This window comes from Colossoma macropomum, unplaced genomic scaffold, assembly GCF_904425465.1.
Source record: "Colossoma macropomum unplaced genomic scaffold, Colossoma_macropomum, whole genome shotgun sequence".
NCBI lineage: Eukaryota > Metazoa > Chordata > Actinopteri > Characiformes > Serrasalmidae > Colossoma > Colossoma macropomum.
The window spans coordinates 28,674,373-28,698,461 of record NW_023494801.1 but is presented as its reverse complement, the minus strand read 5'-3'; the positions used below and the strand labels follow the sequence as shown (position 1 = coordinate 28,698,461).

Below are 24,089 nucleotides of genomic sequence, written 5' to 3'. Positions count from 1 at the left end.
GCTGATCCTTCCAGATAGAGATGGCAGGGGCAGAGCCTACCCCCAGACAACCAGACAGGGACCAAACTGGTGGTGGTGGGAAGGAAGGAGGGGAACTTCAAAATGTAGATACCTGAAAGCAGCAGAATAGGTATGTAAGTCACATCATTTTAAAGACAGGTGTAGGCCTGTGATTGGTCAGAACCAATGAATGATTGAAGTAGCGTTAGAGTCTTCCTGGCAGAACTTTCGCTAAAGATTCCATTACTTGAAGTACTTGAAGTATTACTTGGCCATCTTGAAGCATGAATTTTGCCTGTGCTTTTGTCCAGTTATATGCACTACTCTGCAAAAATCAGAGACCTTCCTTCATATTTTAAAATGTCTAGACAAAACAGACTTTAACTACACGTTATTTATTTCTCAGGAGATATTTTTGGGATTAGATTAGATTAGATTAGATTAAGATTGTATAAGGAAGAGGAAAGTCAGGAAGGAAAATAATTGGGAAAAAATAGTTTCCAAAACTAGAGCAACAACATAAACTGGGACTCCTAACAACCATGCAAGACCTGGTAGACCACCAAAACTGTCACCATCAGATAAACAGTATTTTCATTTTTGAGAGAAGATCAATCACCACTCTTGCCTCAGATCTGAGAAACAGACGTTTCTGTCCATGCTTCCACTGTAAGAAGACAACTGAACACTATGTGTCTGAAAGGATGTGTAAAAGGAAAGGGAAATTAGCAGAAAAGAAGAAAATCTGAAGATCAAAGAAAGAAGCTGCTGATGTTCTCAGAACTATGGACTGGCCATACCTCAGTGTCCAGACCTCAACATCAATGAATGCATTTGGGATTACTTGGATCATAAAAGAAGTAGATACAACCAACTTCTGAGACTGAACTTTGGAGGTGTGAAAAAATATCCAAGCAGATTTCTTTGGAAAGTAAGTCTTCTGAGAAGAATGGAAGATGTAATAAAGGCACAGTGGACCAAATGCTGAATATTATATTCGGTTGTTGAGACTGTTTTTTAATGGCAGTTTTGAATTGATTTTTTTTTAAAAATGAAGAGTGGTCTTTGACTTTTTGTGCAGTACTGTGCATAACATTAGCTTCAGAAACCACACAAGCCAACTGATGGACTATATTTGGGCTAAGGTGAAAACTGTGTAATGTGAAAGTTCATGTATGGAGGTGTTTTTACTGTGAATTAACACAGACAGACATTAGCATATCTCACTGACACACGGTTGAGTGAGATCAAGTGTAGTCTGTTGCGTTTAAAGCCTCAGAGTTTCCTCTAATGGAAGATGATTTGCGTTAAAGCAGCAGTGAGACAGTGAGCGTTAGAGCAGCCTCAGCACTAGCCTGTAGTCTGTCATTTAGAGTATTGGTAATGGAAAACGAGAGAGGCTGAAGATAGCTGATGCTGCCCTGCTGGAAACTCAGAGAGAGAGAGAACAAGAGGGAGGAGGGAGAGTAGGAGGAGGAGGAGGAGAGAAAAGAGAGAGCCAAAGAAAGGCAGGGGAAGAGAATTAGAGAAAAAAGGGAGGTGGGTTGAAGGGGGAAGAAGAGGAGGAAGAAAAAATCAGGAGAAGAGAGAGGGAGGTTTTGGAGGAAAGAGAAGAAGAGAAGGTGAAGAGAGAAAAAGAAAGAAGGAAAAGAGAGTGAGGGGAAGGGAAGGAAAAGAGGAGAGAGAAAGAAAGAAGTAAGAGATGAAAGGGTGGAGGAGAGAGAGGCAGGAGAGAGAGAAAGGAGCAGAAGGGGAGAAAATGAGAGAAGAGAGAGAGAAAAAGAAGGAAAAGAGAGTGGGGATAAGGTGTAGAAAAAGAGAAGAGAGAGAAACAAACGCGAGACGAAAGAGGAGGAGAAGGGGAGAAAATGAAAGAAAGAGGTGAAGAGAGAGGAAGGGGATGGAGGAGAGAGAAAGACAGAGAGAGGGAGAAAATAGAGAGAGACTAATAAAGAGACGAAGACAAAGAATAAGAGAAGGAAAAGAGAGGCACCGGTAAAAGGGCGGCAGAAGGGGAAGAAGAGGAGAGAAAAAACGAGAGGGAAAAGAGAAAAACGTGGAGAAGAGAGAAAAGAGGGGAGAGAAGGAAAAGGAGAGAGAAAGAAAGAGAGGAGGAGAAGAGGAAAAAAGAAAAAGGGGGAGAAAGACAGAGAAAGAGGGAGAAGATGGGAAGAGATGAGAAGAGAGAAAATAGAGATGGAAGGTGGAGAAAAAGGTAGAAAGAGGAGGAGATGGAGAAGAAAAAGAAAGTGAGAAGGAGAAGAGAGAAGGTAGAGGTGGAGAGAGAAAGAGAAGAGAGAGGGAAAGTGTGGAGGAGAGAGAAAAAGGGAAAGAAAAGGAGAAGATGGAGGGATGTAGGAGAAAGATAAAAAGGGAGGGAGAAGAAAGCGAGAGAGAAGAAGAGAGAAAGGGAGAAAGAGAACAGAAAGGAGAGAGAAAAGAGGGTGAGGCAGATAAGACAGAAGAGAAAAAGGAGGGAAAAAGAGAAACAGGCAGGAAGAGAAGAAGACGGAGAGAATGAAAGAGGAGAGGGAAAAGAGAGAGGGGAGGAAAGGGAGAAGGAAGAGATAGATGAAGAGAAGAGGAGAGAGAAAAGGGGGAAAGAAAGAGGGAGAGAGGAAAGGGGTGAAGAGGAGAGAAACGAGAGAGGGAGAGAGAGAAGGACACATGCTGTGTAAGGGCTAATGAAGGATGAAAGGATGCAGGGAGCAAAGCTCTCTCTCTCGCTCTCTCTCTCTCGGCAGGCTGCCTGGGTGGGAGATGACTCAGCTCAGTCCACGTAGCTGAGAGAGGGAGGGGGGGTGTTGGAGACTCCAAGAGTGGCCTGTTGCTTATTTAGGAGATAAACGAGCTGGGCAATAAAACATGTACAAGAGAAGGACAGAAGGAGAGAGAGAGAGAGAGAGAGAGAGAGAAAGAAGAGAGAAAGAAAACGCAAAGACAAAGTGAGGTCTGTTCAGTTAGCTCTGTTAGCTCAGGCCAGCACTGAAGCCATAGTGGTCATTCATGTGGTATGGACTTGACCTCTGTGTGAAGCTGGAGTTGTGCACTTAGTCAGGAAGTCACACACATGTACAGGCTGAGAAATCATGCTTTGTGTAATCCCCCCGGAGCGTGTGGGAGAGCGACCGGACGCAGTAGGGGACGCTGGCCATGACGTTGGAAGCTCAGGCTGTTGAAAGCTGAGCGGAGCTTCAATCGGTACAATAGCTGTGATCAGGGCAGTGTGTGGTCTGCTGGCGCTTTGCGTCTGTTCTGCCGCTGGCCACATCCCTTTCAAATTAAACCCACTCGTATTATGAATATTGCGTGTGTGTGTGGCCCTCCAGCGTCGAGTTCTGGTGGGTGTTGTGCATGGATGAAGTACGTGTGTGCTTGTTTTGTGAGCACTTCAGTTTAACTTTGTGATAATAGTGCAGCATTACAACCAGTGTTGGGAGGGTTACTTTAACTTCTTCAGCTCCTTGAGACCACCGGTGGTTCCAAAACGCACTTTGTCATATTCTTCATGACTTTCATTTTTCATGAGCTACATTCAAAAGGTGGGGGTCATATGAGAGCTGTAACTGTCTTCTTTCCAGTCAAATAGATGGGTAATGTAATTTTAAACTCTTATAAAAGAAGCTGAACTCACAATTTTTTTGTCTACTGAAAGTCGACCCATTTTTCCACAAATCTGGGCTATAAACTATAAACAGATGGTGTCTCTTCAGTAAGTAAGTAAGTAAAGTTTATTTATATAGCGCTTTTTACAACAGGTGTTGTCACAAAGCAGCTTTACAAGGAAATGAGCATTACAAAAAGAAGTCCGGGTCCGAGCCCCCATGAGCAAGCCAGTGGCGACAGTGGCAAGGAAAAACTCCCTAAGAGAAACAGGAAGAAACCTTGAGAGGAACCAGGACTCAGAAGGGGAACCCATCCTCCTCTGGTCGACACCGGATAGTAAACATTGTTAGTATAAAGTATTATAGTACAAAAAACAGGGTAAAACGTGAAGGAAACAATTAATTTGAATAGTTCAGTTCATGCAGCAGAAGCAGCAGCAGTGATCTGCTCCGTAAAAATTATTTTCATAAAATAATACAAAGAGTGTCTAAGATTTTTGGCTTTCAGCAGTAAATTGTAAGGATATAGCAATATGTGTATGATCATAAAACACGTTCTGTTAATTTGAGGGGAGCTTTTACAAAAAAACAAAAAATAATAAAATAAAATATAAATTTACATTTATTTCATGCAGTTACTGAATAATTTGCCTTATGATTTGGTCATGTAAATTCAGATGGACAAACCAAAATATACCCTGGAGAATAAGAGGTTAGAGAAGTATTCCTGTACAGTTCACTGATTACCGGTTATAAAATGTGTAACCTAATCCAGAGGATTACTACCTTAAAGTAATGTATTCGTTACCTTTGGATTACTTGTCTTTTTACAGTCGTTTAATTAAAGGAAGACAAAAGAAAAAAAAAACATTTCAGGAAGACTATTTCAACAAGAATTTACAAGAAAACTGCACTGTTTTATGAAACAAAATGATAAATTATAGTCATCTATAATGAATGTGTCCTATTTGTATTTCCGTTCGAAAACTGGCTGCACTTCAGCAGTAAAATCTGGCAAGTTAACATTAGCAAACGTTAACTCCTGAATAAAGGAGTTTACCATCAGATCTGGTTCCAGCTGTAGATGGAAAATCAGGTTAAACACCTGATCCAAATCTCTTTGAGAAAACACAGATTAGGGAAGCGTCGATACCTTTTTTCTTTTCAGACCAAGTTTGAGTCCACATTTGCGATAGTCTTATACCATCCTGAGCAACATACTTAGAATTAAGTAGTTGTTCATGTACAAGTGCAGTTTACCCTAAATGCTAAATCATTAGCGTTAGCAATGTGTCATTAGCTGGTTTGCAATGATGTGAATTAGCTACCTATGGTACATGAGTTACCTTTGATCAAGTAGCACAGCAGCCATGATAACCAGCATCACGTGAATCCAGTCAGAGTGAGATGAGCAGCAGTGAGTTACTGGTGTTTTCAGCTGGTGTGCTTTTGTTTTTCATTACTTTAAATTACATGTACTTATCAAAGAAGGCTGAGAGGAAGACGTCGTGTTCAGAGACACATAAGCTGGACACCTGTCCCACCGCCTTCTTTTAAAGCTCAGAGCATAAACTTCGTCTCCTCTGCAGACCAGTTTCTGCTCCCACCATGTTGAACGTTATAAATTTTCACTTTGACATGCGCAGAACATACTTGAACTTTCCGATTGGGAATGTAATCGGATACAGGCGTTTATATGGTTATTATTCTTCTATTTAAAGGATTATTTACAGGATTACCCACCTCATTCATTCGGACAGAAATTATATTCCGAATGGCCACTGTATGGTTTCGGAATGTTGGTGAAGTTTTATGAGTATAAGTATTAGTAAAATGAGCACGATATTGCCCCAGTACCCAATACCAGTATTGGTATTGATGCATCCCTAGCGGAGAGCTTAGTTCTGCCAGTTAAAATAAACCACTTTCTAAAACATCTGTTGATTATATGTGGTTTGAATGTAAACCTGCAGTTATTCATCCTATTTTTATTTGTCATTTGTACTGTAACTGTAATGGAATACAGTTACCTTTTTTTTATATCCTGATTACGTAATGCCATTACGTGTATTCCATTACTACTCAACGCTGTGTACAGTGCACTGGTGTGCAGTACCCACTTGTTCCAGCTTTAAACCATCTCCAGTTATTACCACAGTATGTATATATATATATATATATATATATGTATTACCCCAGAAGGCACCGGCAGGGGGCATGGAGGTGTCGTAAGTGATGAAGTGAAGCATTTAATTTGCTTTTGTGCTGTTTTGTCCTGCATTGTTTCAAATTTGAAAAATAATTAAAAAGTTTACTTGGTTCCTCATTCTAGAGAGAAATGGCAAAAATCTTTCCTGCTTTCTGTTTAACATGACTTTCATGGCAAGTGTGAGTGCAAACATCCAGGTATTAAGGCAGGCTTGTCAAACCGGGGATCTTCTGGGCCAAAATGCTGTAGAGATTAGCTTTTACCTCTAGTTATTGAAGTGGAAGATGTGGGATTGTTGTACTGTTCCTGGCTGTCAAACAGTGTGTAACTGCAGTCTTCCTTAGTATCCACACATCTGAAAGGAATCGCTGAAGTTTTTTTCCTCATTTCTCATAAACTAGAAGTCAGTAAATATTAACAAATCTAACTAACCTCTCGTTTAAGCAGATAGCAAAATACAACATTCTAGAAACTGTTTAGCAGTGTGCAAAATAAAAAAGAAATGAAGTACAGCAGCTACTTACATCAGAACTTCGTGCACATGTTTTATGCACCAAAAGTGGTGAGAAACTACCGGAGGAGAAAGTGTTTTGCATTCCTGTCCTCAAGGTCTTCCGAAAGTTTGGATTCCGGAACAGTGTCAGACCTTGGCTACACAAGAATGCCAAAACTTTGCCCATGCTGAAATTAAGCTTATCGTCTACTGACCCTCAAAAAGTTTGGGCACAGAAGTTTGAGTAGCCCTCTTTTGAAATCTTTCAGTTAACAAGTCTCAAAATGTGCATGTTGTATGATGCCCGTATGAACTGAATTGGGAAAACAGCCTATGTGTGCTGCTCTATCTGACAGGAATGTCTTTCAGAAAAAAAACTTATATATTTAGCTTATTACTGTCTCAGTTAATGCCTTGGCTTTAGAAATATCATAAAATTATCATAAGATCTAAATTTTATATATATATATATATATATATATATATATATATATATATATATATATATACAAGCAAAAGAACATGAGAGGGAGTGTGTTATCGCGAAATAACATCACGGCTGTGATTTGTCATTACCACTGAGCGAGCTTTTCAGTCAGCAGCTGTGACAGAAGAACACCTAAACAACCTGAAATTAGCCAGAAATGAACTGAATACCATTCGCCAAACGTGTAATCTCATCTTCTTCTGACCAAATCAGACTGAGCCATGAAACTGCCGCAATATCAAGTTTAGCTCAGTTTTGTCAGTTTTTGGTAGGTCAGTGTTAATTTTGTTTTGTCTGTAAAGCATCTTACAGCCCAATTTTTTTGGCGAATGGTATTCGGTTCATTTCTGGCTAATTCCAGGTTGTTTAGGTGTTCTTCTGTCACAGCTGCTGACTGAAAAGTGTAGTGTAGTCTCATCTTCAGAGTCTGACCAAATCGGCTGTAGGTGAAATGTATGTAATCTTAAAGGTATCCATTTTCTGTTTGTGCGTAAAGTAAGAATTAAACACACAAATAGCTTGAGCGTCTCTTACAGCCGTCAAAAGTCATTGCTTAGCAGCGGCGCCTCGTCAGAGTGATACAGTGTTTGTGAAAAAAACGTGTGTGTGTGTGTGTATATATATATATATGTATGTATATATATATATGTATATATATATATACACATATATATATATATATATATATATATATATATATATATATATATATATATATATATATATAATTTGAACTAATTATGAAGAATGCTGTCTCTTGCTAAAAGTTTGACACATGAGGAGAACCTGAAGCTAACTGTTGTGAAAAGTTCATTATATAGAAGAATCTAATCTGAGACTTTTAGTTTGTTTAAATCTAGTGAGACCTAGTTTGCCAGCCACTTATGCATGAAGGGAGAGAGAAAGAAGAACCAGTATTCTTAATAACAGAGAGTGGATGTGGGTGAGTTTGTTCTGTGAGGACTCTTCAGACAGTGATGCTGCTGTTAGTTGTCTTGCAGCGAGAATTTGAGGATGTTGATGTTTTCTGTCTTTGTTGCAGTGAGATAGCCAGTGACATTATGTTCTGCCTGAGAGAACTGTCTCCTTCTTTTCATCGTGTGTGTGTTTGGGTGGGTGTGTGTGCACGCGTCCTGGGTTGCGGTCTGTCTGAAGTAATCTGATTGTTTGTCTCTGCAGTGCTGGCTAAACTCCAGCTCACCTCTGGGTTAAGGAACGCTCACACAGTATGATTGACTTTTCTTTTGAGATATTTTGACAAACACCCACACTCACACACACACACACACACACACACACACACACACACACTAAGGGTGTTAATCTCTGACCTTACAATAATTCCATTCAGTTCCTTTTCTTTAAGAGACAGTTCAGTCTAGGGGTGGTAGTGGTGGTCAGTATGACCATATTTATCATTAACCTGATAAACGAGAAGGGGAAATAACCTTAAGTTGGCTTGATAAAGCTTTTGCTATGAAAGTCCAGGTGGTTGCTAAGGTGTTGCTAGGCCAGTGCTATGGTATCCTAGGTGGTTTCTAAGGTGTTGCTACAGAATTCCAAGTATTTGCCAAGGTGTTACTAGGCCAGTGCTATGGAATCTCAGGTGGTTGCTTAGGTATTACTAGGGTGTGGCTGTGGAATCCCAAGTTGTTGCTGAAGTGTTACTAGGGCTTTGATATGGCATTCCAGGTGGTTGCTAAGGTCTTGCTCAGCTATCGCTGTGGTATCCCAGGTGGTTGCTGTGTAGTTTGGCCATGGTCGGGGTTGCTGAGGTGTTGTAAGTCCATTACTGTGGTATAGCAGGTGGTTACTAAGGTGATACTAGGCCATTTCTCTGTTATCACCATGTGGTTGCTAAGGCACTGCTAGGCTATGCCATGGTGTCCCAGGTGGTTGCTAAAGTGTTACTAAGGCTTTGATATGGCATTCTAGGTGGTTGCTACGGTGTTGCTTGGCCATTGCTGTGGTATCCCAGGTGGTTGCTGTGTTGTTTGTTTGTTGCTGTGTTGTTCTAGATTTTTGCTATGGTGCTACAAGGCCATTGCTGTGGTATCACAGGTTGTTGCGTATATCCTAGTATGTATGTATGTAATTTCTCTGTGCGGCACTGTGAGAGAAATATTTTGTGACATCATTTGTGGAATTTAGATTTAAAGTTTCTCAACGTTCTGTTATTCATTTCCTATGGAGAAAAAATACAACCATACAAGCCAACAGTCCCAAAAACATACGCATACTATTTCAATATAGACTCTATGATCTGAGTTTTGTGGTTCTAGCTCAAAACTGCAACCCACTGGGCTGTCAAGCCAACTTAATATCATCACATTACATTACAGTATGCTTTTCTGAACAGATAATGGATATCCTCAGTATTTAAAGAACACAAACCAACTGTATGCTTCATTACAAAGAGTGCATAATCCTGTTGAAGTGCTGCATGCAAAATATTGAATAAAACAATTTTTTTTTTACATTTTCCAATCTATAAAACCTCAGAAAAACAAATATTGTTTATCGTGTTTGGTGAAAATGTATTGAAGTATCATGATTAGGAATGCCCTGACTTTTAGCCACTGTTTTTGAGCATTTTCGACTGGAAATTTTCAGTGAAGAGAAAAAAGGCAGAAAATTTTTGACTGAAAAAAATTAAATAGGCGTTCAACGAAGTCTCAAAATTTAAGACTCTACAAATTATATTAAAGATAATAAAATTGAGTGAAAACATGTTTTGTTTCTTTCACTTTTTTGCATCTGTTTAGCAAGTTTAGTCTGCTTGATTCTACCTTGCACTATGCACTATTACTACTGGTCTGAAGCCAGGAAACATATCGGAGCTAATTTATGAAACGGACACATTAAAAGAGAACTTAAATTACGAGACAAATTATGGTTACTATAATCCATCTTAAAGCCACGGACGGTGTGTTTCCTGTCATTTAAACCGTCCAACTTACACTTACAGGATACATTGCTAATCGGCTCAAGCTTAGAATTGCGAAAGCCTGAATAATTATGATCAGGCAATTGTGTAAAAACTGTGCCAGGCCCAGCACACATACTCTTTCTTTTGGCTCCTGAAGCCGTTACACAGTAAACAACTGAGCGTGTTTCCCTCACCTGCTGTTCAGCTCTTCTGATTGGCTGCTGGCTGGCCAGGCGCCAGGGTTCAGCTGCACTAGTGCATGCTGGGGGACTTCAGGCTAGATGCCCACACGGTGACCACACACACTCCAGCCCCCCCCACACACACACATACACACACACACAGTGTCAGTGCAGTGAGCAAGTGTATCTCAGTAAATCTGTAAGACATGGGCACAATGCCCAGCTCTGCCTACTGCTCTGAACATCTTTACTAACTGTCACATTTCACCTCATCTTTCTCTCTCTCTCTCTCTCTCTCTCTCTCTCTCTCCCGCTCGGGTTGGATGTGTTTCAGCCATGGCACTTACCCCCCCAGGGTGGCAGTTTAGTGTTTTTAGTGAGCATTAACAGGGGCAGCTCTGCTGGAGGTAATGAGGAACCCAGCTGGCCGTGGATTAGCCATTAGCACCAGACTGAATCCAGACTCAATCAGGCTCATAGTGAAAAGACCTGATCCAGAATGAGGGTCAGATTCATGAAAATGTCTTAAAGGCCCTGTCTACTCATTTTCATGTTATTTTTCTTATGTCTTTACATAAACTGGCAGAGAAAGATTGCTCCTGGTCTTTTCTGTTCAGTGATTTTTGAGAGATTACTTTTTCTGCCACTTTGTTCTGTTCGATTTAAGTTGGGCGAGACTAAATTTGGTGTAGGTGACATCAGATCTGTCAAAGTACTAATCAGACTTAGCAATATTTATACGTCAGCTACTGCAGTCTAAATTCAAATCAGCTAATGTATACATTTGCAGTGTTTTATTGTTTGCAAATTATAAACCAGCTCATGTGGATTTTTTATAACTTTGTCAGTGTTAGCTAAATGCATGACTGGCTATGGTGCAGCAATTGCATTCTGGTGGTTCAGTCTATTCGCCAGCTTCTCTTTCGAATATTCCCATTCCACCTTAAATGTTGCAGCAGTTACATGAGGTGCCAGAATGTAACTGCTGCATCATTTAAGGTGGCTAGCCTCATCTGCCTTGATAACGTAGCTGCACACAGACCACAAGTACTACAAGTACACAAATGCTGAAATGACTTAAAATGCCCTTCCCTACCAGTAGCTGAAGCTCAATGCTTACCTGTCCAGAAGAAAATTAGCAAACTCAGCATCCATCTTAAAGTCCTTCTGGGCTCTAAACTGTCTCCATCTTTCAAATTCATCAGCAGCGTTTACTCACGATTTACTACATCTCTGCTCATGGAGAGTTGTGTCATATCTGGCAACCCAGGGTGTTGAAATGTGCAGGATCACAAACACACTTTCTGCTTCGGAAGATACATCTCTAAGGAGAACATACTAGCTGTAGCACTGTTGTTGGAAAAGCCAGTATTTCAACTTAGCATGTTTCCTTAATCTCTGATGACATATCATGGACATTTTATGATTTAGTGCGGTAAATGTATTACATATTGGGCCTCATTCACTAACTGTTCTTAAGAAGATTTTTTTTCTTAAAACTCACGCAGTTTTCACAAAGATTTTGACATTCACAAATGATTTCTCATTTGGGATTTGTTCTTGGGTGAGAACAGAATCTACACACACTCGAGCAAAAAGGTGAGAACAATTCTGTGGTTTAAGAACACATCATAACTAAGACTAGATTTTTTCTTACTTTTAAAAGAAACTAGAGACGGGACCGATCCGAACCTATATCAGTATCGGCTCAGCTGTGCTTTAAGCTTTATTTCAGCTATAGCTTCTTTTCTCGCATCTCTGGCAGGAAACTTATCCACAAAAGTAGAATAGTTTCTTGTGAAATGTCTGTCAGCATTTCACTTTGTACGTGGCTGAAGTCAGTTTCTCATTTGCAGGGTTCTTGTTAAAATTTTCCCATTCCACCTTAAGTGGTGCCTGAGGCAGAATGTAACTACTGCACCGTTAAAGGTGGAATGGGAAAATTCGAAAAAGAAGCTGAAAAACGAGAAGGTGATTTCAGCTTCACGACTTTTTAGTGTTTGACAGTTTCTCATTGTAGATTAAACGTAAAAGTGCTTATAAATGCAAATAAGGCCATTCGTCTCCAAATTTTCAATGTTCGTCTTAAATCTTTTTCTTTGTCTTTTCGTTAGCTCTTAGCTAGATGTCTGCGTTGCTATGGTGACCAGCAATCTGTGCGCCAGTCTTCAGGGTGAAAGGTTGGTGAGTTAGCAGTTGTAGGCTGCATTGACTCGAGTGTTTAAGGCCATTTATTGTTAAAACTGTGGTTGGGTGATCAGCAGAGCTTTATTTTACTGCAAAGGAGGATTATTTTATTTTTACCTAAACATCTAATTCTGCCGTGGAGCCACAACAGGGCAGTAAAAGAGTCGCATGTTGCCGACCCCTGGCTTATGACCAAGATTTTTACAGGGATCAGGTATGTAATTCTATAAGTCTGTTATTACACCAGGAGAGAGTGAGAGACACAGAGATGCTTTTTCCTTCCTGCACTGTGCTGAGTCAGCAGTTTTCTCTCTGCTCTTTCCTATTGATCTAGCTGAGAGAGAGAGAGAGAGAGAGAGAGAGAGAGAGAGGGAGGGAGAGAGAGATGTGTTTAAAAGGGAGCTCCATCGATTTTCCAAAATGTCTGTATTAGTAAATGGTTAAGATATGGACAAGTAATTTCAGCAACTTTAATGTAAAACGCTGCATTGTAGAGAAACGTACGAAGTCGGTGTTGTTGTCAGTGGTGGTGATAGGAACCAGGCGTCTGAGTTTAATGGCTTTAAAAGTTCCCTTAAATTAAATAGTTACAAATACACTCCCTCATGCCTGAGACATTGTTTTATGAAAGTTCTGAGATCAAATTTTGGCCCAAAACCTACTATTTAAAAGTCATTCATGGTGCAGATGTACATGCAGGGTGTTGTAGGCCTGAAGAAGAAATGCTGTGAAGAAATCACACTGTGATTTCTCTATAATGAACATCAGAATGAATCAGCAGTTGAATCTATCTATCTATCTATCTATCTATCCATATATATATATATATATATCTGTGTCTGTTTATCTATCTATCCATGCATAGATCAGTGCTTATTACCATGACTACTTTTATCACTTAAACTTGAGACTATGGTTATTACTCGACATTTGTTATTCAGTAACTACTTCAAAATGTTCTATAACAACAAGTAAATGAATATATCATCGAGTAGAAATGACAGTTTTGAACTGAAGTGACCATTAGGAGTTGAAGTGGTTAGGCAGAGTTGAAAGTCATGCAAATAATTAATATCCATAGTAATAACTGCCATAATGATAATGGTAGCAGTATTATTAGTAATGGTGTCATTGTCCTTCTCTTCAAGGTGTGTGCTGTTGCCGCTGCTTAGCTGTAAGCCCCCCGCTCAAGCCTTGTTCCTGCTGGTGGACTCTGTGGATGAGGGGGTGAAGGCTGGAGAGGGAGAGTCCAGGTCCAGCTCGTCCAGCCCCCGGAGCATCGGAGAGCTGCTGGCCGCCCACCATGAGCTCCTACCACCCTGGCTCCTGCTTATCTGCTCCGGACGCAGACAGAACAAGAACATTACTAAACTCTTCACAGGTGAGTCCAAGCACAACCACATGATCCTAGAGGTCATCTGTCTGTCTGTCTGATTGACTGACTGTGCGACTTTCTGTCTGATTGAGTAGCTGTAAGTAGAAAATGTGAATCTTAACCATTTTTCATGCAATTTTCTCCTGTGTTGGAGGTCTCTCTGTTGTACTAAGAGAGGTGTTTGTTTTTCAATAACTATGATGGCGTATATTTCACTGGAAATGTGTATGATTTTCAAAACTTGTAGGTGAGCAAGCAAGTCAAAATTTATAAGTGTTTATATTGCGTTTATTATTATTATGAATAAGTGCTGTATTATTGTGGCAGTTGTACACACTTTTTGATATCAAGAAACTTATGCTGTCCATTTTATTTCCGCACGGCAGCCTTGATGACGCATGAATTGATTTTGCAGCAGGGGGTTGTCACCTCTTACATTTCACCCCCTTATTGCTCTCTATCAGCTCAACAGAGGGTTACAATACTTCACACACAGAGAGCCAGCAGTGTTAATCTGAAGTATCTACATTCATTGTTCACTTTATCAGCACCATTTACCATATGGATGCTCTTTGTAGTTCTACTGTTACAGACTGTAGTCCATCTGTTTCTCTGTATACTTTGTTAGCCCCCTTTCACTCTGTTCTTCAATGGTCACTGGAGAATGTAGCTCATCTGTTGCGGCACAGTTTGTGTTCTGCGGTCACAGGATGCTGCCCACAGTACGCTGTTGGCTGGATGTTTTTGGTTGGTGGACTATTCTCAGTCCAGCAGTGACACTGAGGTGTTTAAAAACTCCCGCAGAACTGCTGTGTCTGATCCACTCAGACCAGCACAACACACTCTAACAGGCCATGACCACATGAGTGGCCACAATTAGGGTAAGACAGGAAATCGTATAAGCTTAAAAAAAGAGTCATTTAAGTGAAGGAAGGTGTTTTTGAACGTCCTCTTCATACTGTAATTCAGCAGGCCAGGTGTAAGATGACAAAGATGATGATTCTAATTTCACACCCCAAATTCACTGATGAACATTTTCTCAATTTAGCTGTAAATAAATAAATACCAGATGTGACTTTTGGAGATGAAGAAGCATCTCTCTTCTGTCTCTTTCTGACCCTCTTTTCTCTTTTTCTCTGTTATCTAAGGATGAATAAGCGCTTATATTTGATTTGGCTGAATGTTTTCAGTCTGCGAGTAAAACGGAACAAAGCTCTTTTTGATATTAGCTCCATCCAGGCCGATTTGCTCTATTGCCTGTGAGCTTGCCAGAGACAATAACATTTCTGCTCGGAGCCTTTCAAAAGCTGTGCTGTTTCATCTGCCCTTCGAAAAATCCTATTCAGTCTCTTTTTTCATATCTTTCTACTGTCTTCCTGTCTTTTTCCTCATTGCTTGTTCTTTGTTTACATATTTTTCCCTTGTGTTCTACATCTGTCTTCCTTTCTGCGTAATTGCAAACTCGCATACCTTGGATGAGGTACAGACATTAGGATGCAACTGGCAGGCTAACGTTCAGTTTCTGTGCGGTGTTTGCTCAAGATTCAGATCCCATGTACAGTGTGGATGTGATCAGTATGTGACAGAGGCAAGCTGGTTTGTGCCAAAGGAGCAGCGTAGTCTTGTAGCATATGGTCACGGCAGGCTTTAACCACAGAATTTCATTAAAAATAATTTTCCTTAATCCAGTATATTAGTTTGGGGAATGTTTTGGGAATAATAAAAAAGTGAAACTATTATTTGGGTGGAGGGTCATTCTCAGCAATGCAGTGACACTGACGTGGTTGTGGTGTGTTAATGTGTGAGTGCATCAGACATGGCAGTGCTGCTGTAGTTTTAAACACTGTCCACTTACTGTCCTCTCTATTAGACACTCCTGTGTTGTTGGTCCAATTTGTAGATGTAAAATCAGAGACAGTAGCTCATCTTTTGCTGCACAGCTTGTGATAGTCATCAGTGGTCAGAGGATTTGTATGTGGTACTCAATTTTGGACAATTTTTCAAATTGTTTTGGATAATTTGTTTTCAGATTGAAAGATTCAGATCCCACATACAGTGTGGAGTGTGGATGTGATCAGTATGTGAAGAAGCGAGCTGGTTTGTGCCAAAGGAGCAGCGTAGTCTTGTAGCATTTGGTCACAGCAGACTTTAATCACAGAATTTCATTAAAAAGTATTTTCTTCAATCCGAAATATTAGTTTGGGGCAGTTTGGGGAATAATAAAAAAAAAAAAAGTAACACTAAAGCGTGGTATTTTATCTTTGCCGTTTTATTGATGACTAAAACCAGCAAGAGCTCCCCCTGCTGGATGCTTGTAGAAATAAGCAATCCACATTCTATAGCATTCATAACAAGGCCTTAGAATCAAAGGCCGATCGATGTTGGTGTTTTTGTTGTATTATAGTATTTAGTGTTGATGAGCCAAAACATTATGACCATCACAGATGAAGTGAATAATGTTCATTATCTCATAACAAGGGCACATGTCAAAGTGTGGGATGTATTAGACAGTAAGCAAACAGTCCATTGTCATAGTCAGCACGTTGGATGTGGGAAGAAATGACAGGCATGAACACTGAACAACTTTGACAAGGGTCAGAGACGGCCTGGCTTGTAGGGTGGTCCTGTTCAGCAGTGGTGAATACTTACCGACAGTGTTCTGACGAGACAGATCATGAACCGTCGACAGGGTGTTGGGGCTCATCGATGCCTGAAGGCAGTAAAGGCTACCCATCTTGTCTGAACTGACAGAAGGACTACTGTGGCACAAGTCTTCGAAATTTTTAATGATGGTTGTGGGAGGAATGTGTCACAACACACAGTGCTTTCCACCTTGCTGCATTAAGGACTATGTAGCCACAAACCGGTCAGAGGGCCCATGCTACCCCCTGTTCACCGTCGAAAGCAGTGGTCACCAAAGCACCAGAACTGGACATGGAGCAAAGGAAGGCCTCCCATTCACATGGTTCAGCGCATACTGGTTTTTTTTTGAATGATGTACAATACAGGACAGCCAATCAGAACAGAGGAAAATTACATCTTAAAGGCACAGTAACAAAAACAGTCTGTTTAATTCTAAGGGATAAAGAGAGGTTGGAAAATAGGCATGTAAATATGAATTATGACTATTTGTGGTACATAAAACCACACAAACATTATGTGCACATCATGTGAAAAGATACAATACAAGAAAATGTAAGATATGAGCCCTTTAAATCACCCTTCAGCATTGTAGAAAGTGTGCAGAGTTGTTAAGCAATAGAGTTGTTAGGTAATCTCAAAGAGACTTGCTTATGTGCTTTTTCACGCTTTGTGACATGCCAGACACTGAAAACAGTAAAAGCATATACAACAACCATTCTTTTCTCACTGTATAATTTAACATGCACATCTTGCACTTTAATACCGCATTTCTAGTTGAAAATGTCACCTGAAAAAAAACATGACAGCTGTGTAGCGTGTTTCAGATACAAGCCAGGCACTTTCTTCTAGCTCAGTGCTTTTGAGTCGAGGAGACACCTGTCCTGCTCTAATGCACGTAATTTAATTCATTAACTTGTTAACCCTTTGCGGTCACAGTTATCATGATGGTGATATTTACTGAACTGACGCTCAGAGAGGCAGCACGAGTGAACAAGACGCATGTATGAGACTAATGACTTGAGAAATTTGGATGTGAAACAATATTCAGCTCAGTTTTTGAGCCAGAAAAGCTGGCGTGTGCTGATATGTAAACACCACAGGTTTATCTGTATACTTATCAGTTCTGTTTTTACCTGTTTTGCACAATAAAGATATTTTACATTTAAGTAAGTTGTTAAAGATGGTTCTTATTACTAATTATATAATAGTAAATGCTAAATATATACAGAAAATGAACAAAAATAAGTTTTCTTAAGTATCAAATAAATATAATCCAACAAGTAAATGACATCTAGCCAAGCAGAGTGTGTTTTATTTGTGACACAGAACACAGATTTTACCAAAATGAAATATTTTAAAAATGTAGTTGTATGAATATCAGGACATATAGGTGAGTTAGGTTAGATAGAGTTAGTATCAGTGTCAGTACTCAGTATCAGCTGATACTAAATGATGTAAAGTTTCTTTTTTCCCTTCTGAAAGCTGATCCAGTGTTTTCTACTGGCCTTGCTGTATTATCTCCAATGGTTGCTAAGCTGTTGCTAGACCATTACTATCGTATCCCAGGTGGTTGCTAACATGTGTATATGTGTGTGTTGGTATGTACTTATATCGACCCAATACTGATGGGTTTTGATACCGATATGCCATCTCTAGAAATAAAAGTAGTCTTAAACACATGGTGAAGACAACAACATGCAACAATTATTCAGTAATATTTGATAAATTTGATCAATAAATTCTTCAGGAATGTAAAAGTTTTTTGAATAACCAGCATGTTCACTTTTGTTATGAACGCTTGCACTTCCATGTGGAAACAAACCTTTCTTTATCAAGCACACAACTCTGCACACCAGACTTATTGCAGATTTGGCACAGCTTGCAAAACTCCAAATCTGTTTTGAGGCAGTAGTATCAGTCTTACCTCCAGATGCAGTCCAAATAAGCTTCCTTCTGGTCCAGATTGCTAGCTGGCATGATCTCAGTTGCATTAATTATGGAGAATTAATGTGATTGTGCTAGCTAGCTCTCTGGAGAGAGTAGAGAGAAATGTATCGAGTAAGCCAACATGCCCAAGTTTAGTGCAGGCTCTGGTAGACAGCAGTTTTGAGCAGCTTAAAAACCTAGATAAATAAACAGAATGTATGCAATAGCACAGAACAATAGTAAGTGAGCACTATTTATAGTAATAATAATAATAATAATAATAATAAAAACTTGAAAGGGAACTTTAGTGAATGTTTAAGTTGACTTGACAAAGCAATTGCTATGCATTCTCAGGTAGTTGCTAAGGTGTTATTATTATTAAGTGATCCTTATTAGTCCCACAACGGGGAAACTTCACCTCCGCATTTAACCCATCCGTGCAGTGAAACACCACATACACACTGGTGAATGTACACACACTAGGGGGCAGTGAGCACACTTGCCCAGAGCCCAGGGAGCAGTTGGGGGTTAGTCACTTCAGTCACGTACTGTCAGCTCAGGGGATTGAACCGGCGACCTTCTGGTCATAGGGCTGGTTCCTTAACCTCCAGCCCAAGACTGCCACAATGTTTGCTAAGGTGTTGCTAGGCTGTTGTTATGCTATCCCAAGTGGTTGCTATATACATTATTACAGTAAAACATCTTGACTGTTTCATATGTTTAAATAATAATAATATTTTTTTTCAATATTCAAGATTAAAACAGAGTATTCAAAAATGAAAATACTCAATAGTTGCAGCCCTAGAAATTACTAAATTGCCGCCGCTTCCTAATTAAAATGTTTCATTCATTTTAATCATATGCATTTAACAAACCATTATTTTCAGTATATGCAGAATATTGGTACAGCTGGCTTGTTTGTTGAAAGCATTATAATACATAGCCTACAACACTCTGTATATCTACTTGCTTTGTAACAGACATCAGCCCCCACTCCTTCTGTCTCTCTCTCTCTCTCTCTCTTGTCGTCAAATGTGTGGGAATTTCACCTCAAGTATCACTCCAAACACCTACACGATAACATACACCTCTCAGCTTCCTGCTTACATAAGAGTCTAGGCTCTCTGCAGTTGTATAAAAACCCATCCTGCAGCATGAGGGGGCTTCATGTGGGTCCCTTGATGTATCCTCATGGTGCAAATGTGTAGGTGTTGGATTTTTGGTGCTGGTAGCAAACGCTGACGAAGCTGTTGGGACGCATGTCTGGTGTTGATGTAAAATGATGAAGTGGCGTTGGGCTGTCTGTTAGCATCGCACTATGAGAAGGTGTTGGGTTGCAGGTTTGGTTTTGGTTTAAAATGCTGCTGAGGGTGTCAAATGTTTGCGCGAATTATTCGGATGACAGTAAATTAATTTGAGCTTGTGTGTGATTGATAATATATAGCACACTGAATGCGACATGACCAACTCTATGGCCAGCTGTGTTCATCTCTGGCATTGACATGGCAACAACCAAGATGATGGATTAGCTGTGACCCAGCGAATAGAAGCTTTTTACAGCACTGGTAGTCACTAAGATGTTGCTGTGTTATCGTAGGTGGTTGCTTAGATGTTGCAAGGCCATTACTGTGAAAGGCCAAGTGGTTGCTATGGTGTTGATAGGCCAGTGCAATCGTATCCCAGGTGGTTGCTAAGCCATTGCTAAGCCATTGCTACGTTAAAGGATCACAGTCTCCGAAAGCAAAACGATTTGTACTTCAAACTTCAAGCACTCAAATTTTCAGCTGCAGAGTGAAGCAGTGAAGCTCCCCAGATTACTTCCACTTTTCCGGAATAGAAGGTAGCCCATCTAGTGTCATCGTTTGCCAGTTTTGTGAAGAACAAAAGATAACTTGGTCACTTGAAGACACTCTGTCTGTTTTTTTCATTTTTTTGGGTTGTGTGTCCAGTAGTGATGGCACCAGTCCAGCCCTCAGTGTAGGTGTGCTGGATCTAGGCATCTAGGAATATGCATTTTGAGGAATTTTTATATACGCCATATTGTAGGCTTACCTTTTTAAGGTGTCAGCACTGGTGTTGCACTTACATGCAAAGTAATACATTTAACCACATTGGTTTATTATTCAAAAAACAGCTGAGGGACATCAGTAGGTATTCATGTTAGGTGAGTAGAGGCTACCTGTTTAGGTATGCTAGTGAGCTAACAGAGCTAACCGGTAAGACACTGGATGCTGATGAGGACTCTTTTCCCTCTGTGGATGATGTGCCAACATCTTAGCTTGTCAGAGGAATATCTTTTTACTGCTTCTGGACCCCAACATAACATGAAGTCAAGCAGTTAATATCAACAGTAGCCACATGTAGTCCAGCATTACAGTTCTAGAATTACAGTTCTTACAACACTGCTAATGTTTTGCTGGCTTTTAGTGAACACCTCTGAAAGCAAGTCGCAGATACATTTTTAAAGACAATAAGCCTGTTCAAACTAAAGTGGTTGTGGAGCTGAACTTGATTTAGAATCACAACTTTTTACATTTTAAATTTGACTTATTTAAAGACACCTAAGGCTAAACATCAGGCAGTCATGCATGTAGCATTAGTCCTGCTTCTTGCTGCTGTTGGAGCCAGTGTGTTTGTGTGTGTCTGTGAAAGAGAGCCATTGTGTGTGTATGTGTGTGGTTAGGTTTGGCTTTGGGTGTTGTTTTGGCTCTTTTAGTGGACTGTTCGGGTACATCCGCTCACCACAGTAAACACAAATGTTCAACAAATATTCGTTCCAGTTTATTTCTTTCTACATATTTCGGTAAAGTTTTGATTGTAATAGCATAAGACCCAAACCCTGATTGATGACTCTGGCTGTTTAGCCTGTTGGTGTTTTGTTTTTTTAAAAAGTTTTTTCCATGATGGATCTTTGGTGCCAAGACAGCATTTGTATTTGAGGTTTTATAGTCCAAACAGTCATAGAATTTTGCACAAATTAATCAGTGTACTACAAGTCTAGAAGAGAGCTAAGGTGTGGTTTCTAGTCCTAATAAAAAAAAAAACAAAAAAACATTGTACCCATTATTGTTTTATTGAACACATTGTACTAGGGCATTTTGTCAGTGTCAAAATATTGTAATATCGGTCATGTTTTGCAATTATACTATGTTATACAATACAATGTAATGTAATATAAGCATTCTAGACTAAATAGTTACCTCAACAAACTAAGTGGATGGTCAACAACTACCGCTGCACCAGTTACCTCTAGTGTTAGTATTAGCTCATTTAAGGCAGCCTCTTTTACTCAATCTCAGTGTAATTTCCCCCAGATGCTTTTTAAATAATCACACCTGTTTTCAAATGTGCACCTCTGTGAGCTGCTAAATTGTTATTTATTATTTTTTAGCCTGGTAGCACCAGTGCATCAGTTTACTGTGCTTGTATCAGGCAAGAAGGTATTTTTTCTTCCCCGCAATTGGCTGAATGTCTGTTCTCTTATGGATACTCAAATATCAGAATTACTCAGAATGCACTTCTCTAATATTGTCTTACATTTTGACTTTTTGTCATCTTATAGAAGCAAACTTTTTGCCCTTTGAAAGATGAACATTCAAAATCTACAGTCTTGTAGATTTTATGAGTTTTAATTTTAGGGAGGTCATGGGTGCGGGCGGTCTGCTGCCAACAGACACTGAGGGAGTGTTCTCTCCTCTTCTGTGAAAACAGCACAGCTGTAAATCAGAGTCATTATTTAGTCAAGCTTGATATAGAATTTAATTTTTAATTGGCCAATCAGAACTAAGAGAATGCTACCAAAACATGAAAAAAGAACCACATTCCGTGAGCAGTGAAGTTTATTTTTTGCATAGATTTCTTTTTTCAGTACCTTTTTGAAAGGTGGATAAAAAAGGTCAACATGTGCAAACTATAATTTTTAGCAACGAAGACATTCAGCTTTCTTTTAGGTCTTCATCAGAATTTGATGTAGAACATTACATTGCAAGTGGCAATCATAGGGGTCCAAGCACACTGTGCCACATAGAGCTAGTAGAACACACGAGGGCAAGGTTTTTAGAATGAACTTGATTTATAATGGATATAAGCTCTCGAAAGAAAATGTTTACCAATATTCATACACATTGGCCTTTAAATATGGACTGAAAGTGTGGAAACTGTTTCTCAGCTTCTTATGAGCTAAGAATGAGAAATTATTGATTTAAAATTACATGCTTTTGTTTTCAGTGGCAATAACTATGGCTACTAAGTGGGTCATGAACATGTTGGCAGCTGCATGCTCGATTTTAGGTGGTTAATGAACTGCTCTTTTGCGGTGTTGTATAGAGATGGCACTAATGGTCAACAACATTGTAAATGAGGTTCACCCTCAATGTGCTCCAGGTTGGTTGATTGATTGATGCAATGCCAGGTATCAGTACCAGGCCAGTATCAGGAGAAAATGCTGTATCAGATATCGGAGGGGAAAAACCGAGTTACAGAGTCACAGTGTGTGTGTGTGTGTGTGTGTGTGGTGCCTCTAAATGGGGAAAGTCCAGAAATCACATGCTACCATAGAGCTGAATCCAGAGCAGAACGTAACCATACAGTTACAGTTCTAGTTTTCGGGTTTTGATCTCATGTTCCGTCTGCCTTTATATTAACAGCGACTCGGCTCTGAACTATACTTAGAAACACTGATTCGATAGACCCAGTAATTATATGTTGTGTGGGAAAGCTTCTGGTTGCAGAGTGCTGGAGCAAGAGGGAGGAGGAATCGAGGTCAAGCTCAACCTAAAAATACTCACTGCAAAACACGCTGCATTGTGTGCTCGGCCACTTTCTCTTGGCCACGAATTTCACATCAGGTCCAGAGACCTTCTTCATGTGGGAATCAAGCCACTTGACCATGTGCTTGTATTTGTTAGATGTTGGTTTGGCTATCATACCTGGCCATCAAATAAAGTATGGGGTTGTGTACGTGTGTATGTGCACATGGGACACTCTTTCTATGCAGTAGAAGTAAAAATGCTGCTGTTTTATTGAGATATTACAGTCGACAAACATGCCTCTTCCTAAAAGGTCAACAGGAAACTCAGTAGAGGCCCGATAGCTCATAATCTGAGCCTTGAGAGTGGTGCATTGTCGTACCAATATATGTTCCAAATATCACAGTTTGATATTAAGGTTAGCTTTAACCCTTTAGGGTTATCGCAATAAGTGGCTGTGTCTGCTGTTTAATGTACTTTTCTCTATTAATAACATGATGTGTCAGTTCTGTTGCATTTATGTGATACATAAAGAATGCAGTAGGGAACCCTCATTGCCTTCAGTAAAGCTCTAATGATTTCTAGGACCTTAAAATATGGCAGCTTTATTTGAATCTTGCTACATAACATTGACCTAAACATGCCATAAACATGTCATGATAGCTTATGTCACATGCATGATAGCATTATGTCACATTATGGCATCAAACATTGTGACATCTGTCATGACAGTTACCAGTAATGGAGACATTACAGTGTTATATTACAAAATCTGTCATGACGACTCATGATAGCATATGCCACGTGGCATTACATGTTTATGGCATGGTTATGTCAATGTTATGCAGCCACGTTCTAGCAAAGTTTTCCAGCAAACCTTTGCTCATCATCCACAGTCATGCTGGGACAAGAAAGGGCCTTCCCCAATGGTTGCTGCATGGAAAGCATATAATTGTATAAAATGTCTTTGTATATTATAGCATTAACATTACAGTTCACTGAAACTAATGGGCTGAGCCCAAACCCTGAAAAACAGTGGATAAATAGATAAAACTATTATTCTTCTCCCTATAAATTTTACTGTTGGCACGATGCATTCCATAAGGTAGTGTTCTACTGGCTTCTGCTAAACCCAGATTCATCCATCCGACTGCCAGATAGTGAGTCATCACTCCAGAGAACATGTTTCCACTGCTCCAGGGTCCAGTGGCGGCGTGCTTTACACCACTTCAGCCGACGCTTGGCATTGCACATAGTGATATTAGGCTTGTGTGCAGCTGCTTTCCATAGAAACCCATTTCATGA

General features: G+C 39.9%; 1 protein-coding gene across 1 annotated transcript in view; it reads left to right on the top strand.

Moving 5' to 3' along the window:
* Positions 1-24,089, top strand: part of ankrd50 (ankyrin repeat domain 50) — a 70,270-nt gene that overhangs the window by 18,371 nt on the left and 27,810 nt on the right. Inside the window, exon 3 of the mRNA XM_036590552.1 lies at positions 13,241-13,473. Within this exon, the coding sequence (XP_036446445.1) occupies positions 13,241-13,473 (233 nt within the window). The remainder of the gene's footprint in view (positions 1-13,240; positions 13,474-24,089) is intronic.